Below are 5,146 nucleotides of genomic sequence, written 5' to 3' on the forward strand. Positions count from 1 at the left end.
TTGTTAGAAAGAGGACTATGTTAATGCAAACATAAGTGCCTTTTAGTTTGCGCTAGCAGTGTACCCACAGGGCAGTTAGACGGCAAGTCTTTGGTGTGCTCTGCAATTCACACCTGTGTAGTCTGCACTATGGCGCAGTGTAGACACTGCTTTACATGCCAATTACCATCTCTCAAACCAGCAAAGATTAAAAATTGTGCTATGCAATTGGGAGTTAGAGAAATGAAGACATAAAAGAAATGGGAGCTTTCAGCTCTTTAATGCGATCTATTGCTTCTTTCCATCCCATATAACATCAAATTAATTGGCAATCATAATAGTAACATAATGGTAGCAAACTGATCAGATAATTCAATTCAGAGAAGATAATTTTTATGACATTAATATAGCCCCACAAGGACAGTCTTAAATGTTTCCATCCATCTCATATAATTTGTATAGTCTTTATCAGCAGGATCTGTGTTATCTGCCAGTATACAACTCCACCTAGTTGTGACCAAGATGGCTTAGTATTTAATTTTTCTTTATGGCTGCCATGGAAAATTCCTCTAAGACCAAAATGCATTAATAAGATTTATTCATCTCTTAACTCAGGTCATTCACGAAATGTTATAACACTTAAGTGAAGACTTCACATCATACCAAACACACCAATGTGATAAGTGTGTCTGAGTCAGATGGAAGCCCTAGGTGTGTTATGCTGCTTCTCTCTGGTATCATGCTAGGAAGCCAGGACTTCTATGAATCCTCCTTTCATCTCCATCCTGAAGCCTCTTCACTTTCTGTGAGAGCTGAGCTGTGTGCACACCACTCCACTCTTTCAGGAAGAGCTTTCTCTCAGCCGTTAGTATTTGTCACTGTATTTGCAGTCAGGGTAGCGGTAGGCAAAATGGGAATCGCAAGATTGCAAAGATTTCAAGAGCTCTGTCAACTTTCCAGCGCCATCACTGACTTCCTGGTCTGCTCTGAAGCTGTCTGCACAGAGCCTTAGGAACCTGTCTATTTTCTCCTGAACAGGTTGGAGGAATTTTCCCTTTAGGAGCTTAGGCAGAAGCTCTTGACACACCATGACGAGGCTCTGCTTCTCTCTGACTGAATTACAGGAGGAAAATGCAGACTGGCAGTCCGAAGCCAAACAGCTAAATATGTCTTTATACTCCTGTTGCCCATCAGTCATCTGGAGACCTAATAAAGGCAATAAAAACATTAGTTAGAAATGTATACATCTTTTATAATCATACATGTTTGTAATTTTGGTAAGAAAATGTCATTTAAAATAGTGTATACCCATGTTAATAATAACCTAGGTTAAATTAGCACCTTTGGTCCCAAAGCATTTTGTAGGCTGTATGTATAGGGTCATTTTCCACACTTCTGAAATGTATAGATGTCTCTGAAAGGTTGATGTGAAAAGAACTCATTGCTACCCTGCAGTGTTTTATAGATGCGGGAGAAGAATAATGCATTCCATTAAAATAGCAGAGGAACTCGAGTACAACGTAAATACTGAGCTGAAACTTGAAGTTCCTATAGAAATTGCCACAAGTACTTAAGGTCTCAATTTTCCATTTCATCCAAAACAAGAGGTGATCTGATTGGAGCTGGACCAATAATGCAAAAGCTATATAACTGAATGTTTCACTAGAAGATTTTCACAAAATCAGTATAAATTTGTGACTACACCTCTACCTCGATATAATGCTGTCCTTGGGAGCCAAAAAATCTTACCGTGTTATAGGTGAAACCGCGTTATATCGAACTTGCTTTGATCCACCGGAGTGCGCAGCCCCGCCCCCCCGGAGCGCTGCTTTACCGCGTTATATCCGAATTCATGTTATATCGGGCTGCGTTATATCAGGGTAGAGGTGTACTTGAGAATTATTCAGATGACTGCATAAGCTGAATGCATTAAGTGTGGGGAAAAAAAGAAAAAAGTGAAATGTGTGAAGTTTATCAGACGAATGCTATTTGCTCAGCTCTAGTTTTGGTGGTGTATTACTTCCCAGTGTGCCTGGTGAAAGGCAGAGCTTGAATTGAAGACAAACTGGCAAAAAGGGGTTGTCCTTTGTTAATAATTCTAAAGTCAATGGGATAAAATGGCCTGGAAGGATCTAAAGGATTTGGCCAAATATTTAAAACTGAGATAGGCCTGTAAAGTTTGTCTGCAAATTAATTTTTTGTGACACCAATTTTTAAAGAAAGAAGTGGAAGCTGTTGAATATTAGCATTCAAATATTGCTGTGTCGTCCACTGTCGCTAGTCACAGATATTACCAGTGTGTAGCTGTGTAGTGCTACAAAAACTGTTCCAATGCTCTTTAATGTAGTGTTAGTCCCAGCACCATTTACAGTACCACTGAAAGGTCTGTAACATTCTGAATACAGAGCTAAGCACTGCAGGAGCTGGTTCTGGTTTTATTGGCAGTAAGTTTCGCCTCTTGAACTTTTAATTATCCAATTTACTGAGCAATTTTTGATGTTTTAAATAAAACTAGCATAGCAGGTGAAAGATGTTTTTTTTTTTCTGCCTTGCTAAATCCTCCTATGACAGATGCTTATTTAGAGATCATACTGAGTACCTTCCTGCTTGTCAATGATTCCCAGTGTGCTGGCATCCCGGATGAACAGAAGCCCATTGTTAAAAATGCCAAATGTGCCAGCATCAACATGGACGAAATAAAAGAAATAGTTCATGTCATTGTTCCTCATGGAATTGACAATAGAGAGGAGCTGGAGAGCCAGATCTGCCGCCACCTCAGGAGGAGAGCTGTAGAACTCCTTTAAAGGCCTGGTGCTGGCAGTGACAATCAGCCGGCCACAGGACCCCAAATACTTTGGAAATGGCCATCCCTCCGCTTCTGGGAAAATCTGTGGGAAGAGAAGGAAAATAATGGATCTAGTCGCTGTAAATACTGAGGTGTGTATGTGGTGATGCACACATACAGAGTCTCCAGGAATATGCAGTAAAGTGTGTGTGTGTGTGTGTAGTGGGGTGGTCACCCTGCTCTGGTTAGGAATGGGTTAAAAACAGCCAAGGGAGGCTGGTTGGGGAGTCAACCATAGGTGTGGTTGCACCAAATTAGGACACAGCTGGCCCTGATAAAAGGGCAGGCTGAGAGAGTGGGAGAAGAGACTCTTGCTCCAGCTGGGGAGCAGGGAGGACCAGGCTGCCTGGGAGAGCAAGCAGAGTACCTGAGGCAGAGCAGAGCTGAGGAGCTCTGGCCTGGTGAGTCCCCAGGCTGAGGCCTCGCTAAAGGCCAGGGGAGGTACTAGGGCTGCAGCAGGGCTGGCCTTACCATGAGGCGAACTGAGGCGGCCACCTCAGATGCCAGACTGGGGGTGGGGGGCGCCACTAGGACCCAGAGTGTAGAAAATTGTGTCTGCTGCTGGTGCATATGTATTCTCTCTGCTCTAGATGCACAGAGATGGTGGAGTGCTGTGCTGGAGGAAGGAGGGCACAAGAGACATAACAGGCAGGCAGGAAAAAAGGTGAGAGGGAATAACAGAAGGCAGCAGGAGCTGCAGGGAGAGAGAGGAGGAGCCTCTTCTGTACCTGAAGAAAAGTGTAGATCAGAGAAGAGTGTGGTGGAGGCGCAAGAAACACAGCTGCTGCTGAGGTTAGTTCCTTAAGTCTAGATGATCCAGGACTGTGGACCTACTTGAGCAGTAGCCTGATGGACTTCCTTGTATTGCGTGGGCCACAGCAAGTGAAAAACTTCATGTCCCCCAAAGACAATGAAAATAGAAGTTTCCATCCAACACATTACTGGCGTGAAATCCCCAGTGGTGATAAAGTGGAGAGGCCATGGCTTATGTACTCAAAAACCCAGAATGTTGCATACTGTTTTTGTTGCAAACTCTTCCTAATGTTCCAGCCACATTGGATTCTACAGGAACAAAGGACAGGAAGAATCTTGCTAGAAATCTGGCATGCCATGAGAAGGCAGCAAATCACCAGAGAGCATTCCATAGGTGGAAAGAGCTTGAGATGAGACTAAGGTTAAAGGCCACCATAGATGATCAGCATCAAGAGAAGATTGCATCAGAGTCTCTTTACTGGCAAAATGTTCTGAAAAGGCTCATTGCCATTGTGAGAATGCTTGCTACCCAAAACCTAGCACTGCGTGGCACTTCAGATCAGCTGTATATGCCAAACAATGGAAACTGCCTTAAAAGTTGAGCTGATGGCTGAGTTTGATGCTGTACTCCAGGAACATCTAAGAAGAGTCACCTCCCAAGAAATGTACACACACCACTAGCTTGGAAAAACAATTCAAAATGAGATCATACAGTTACTGGCAACAAAAGTCAAACAGAAGATTGTGGCAGATCTGAAGTCAGCAAGTTATTCTGGACTGCACACCTGACATCAGCCATACGGAACAAATGACTTTAATGGTGCGTTTTGTAACAACAACAACAGAACCTAGTGAAAATGTCCCTGCAATGGTGACTGTCAGAGAGCATTTTCTAGAATTTATTGACATTGATGATACTACAGGAGCTGGTATGACAAATGTGCTTCTTAAAAAGCTGGAAGATACAGGAATTGCGATAGCTGACATGAGAGGTCAGGGCTACGATAATGGTGCCAACATGAGAGGAAAGAACAGAGGAGTGCAGACACGGATCCGAGAGTTAAACCCTCGAGCTTTTTTTGTCCCATGCAGTTCTCATTCATTGAACTTGGTGGTCAGTGAGGCAGCATCAGCTTCTAGGGAGGCTGCTGATTTTTTTAATGTAATTCAAAGCATCCCTGTATTTTTCTCTGCATCAACTCATCGATGGCAAATTTTGAAGCAACATCTGGGAACATCCTCTCTGACACTGAAACCACTGAGTGTCACACAATGGGAAAGTCGAGTGGAGGCGATAAAGCCTATCAAACACCAAATTGGGAAGATAGATGATGCCATAGTTGCCATTATGGAGGATAATCAGGGCCGGCTCCAGGCACCAGGCACCCAAGCTGGTGCTTGGGGCGGCACCTGGAGGGGGGCGGCGTGGCGCGGCGCTCCGGCCGCCCGGGAGAGCAGGGCCACAGCAGGGCTCGCCGCCCTCCCCCCCGGCCGCGGGGGGGAGAGCGGCGAGCACCTGCCGGGGCTCGCCGCCCTGCGCTCTGGCCGCCGGGGGGGAGAGCCGAGCCC

At 44.7% G+C, this 5,146-nt stretch overlaps 1 protein-coding gene across 1 annotated transcript in view; it reads right to left on the minus strand.

Annotated features, from left to right (window-relative positions):
• Nucleotides 1-278: 278 nt before the first annotated feature.
• Nucleotides 279-5,146, minus strand: part of DIPK2B (divergent protein kinase domain 2B) — a 27,358-nt gene continuing 22,490 nt past the window's right edge. Inside the window, exons 4-5 of the mRNA XM_026650031.1 lie at nt 2,579-2,867; nt 279-1,185 (exon numbers count right to left, since the gene is read on the minus strand). Of these exons, the coding sequence (XP_026505816.1) occupies nt 845-1,185; nt 2,579-2,867 (630 nt within the window). The 3' untranslated portion in view covers nt 279-844. The remainder of the gene's footprint in view (nt 1,186-2,578; nt 2,868-5,146) is intronic.

The sequence above is a fragment of the Terrapene carolina genome, unplaced genomic scaffold (genome assembly GCF_002925995.2).
Source record: "Terrapene carolina triunguis isolate 2854851 unplaced genomic scaffold, T_m_triunguis-2.0 Scaffold24, whole genome shotgun sequence".
Taxonomy (NCBI): Eukaryota; Metazoa; Chordata; order Testudines; family Emydidae; genus Terrapene; species Terrapene triunguis.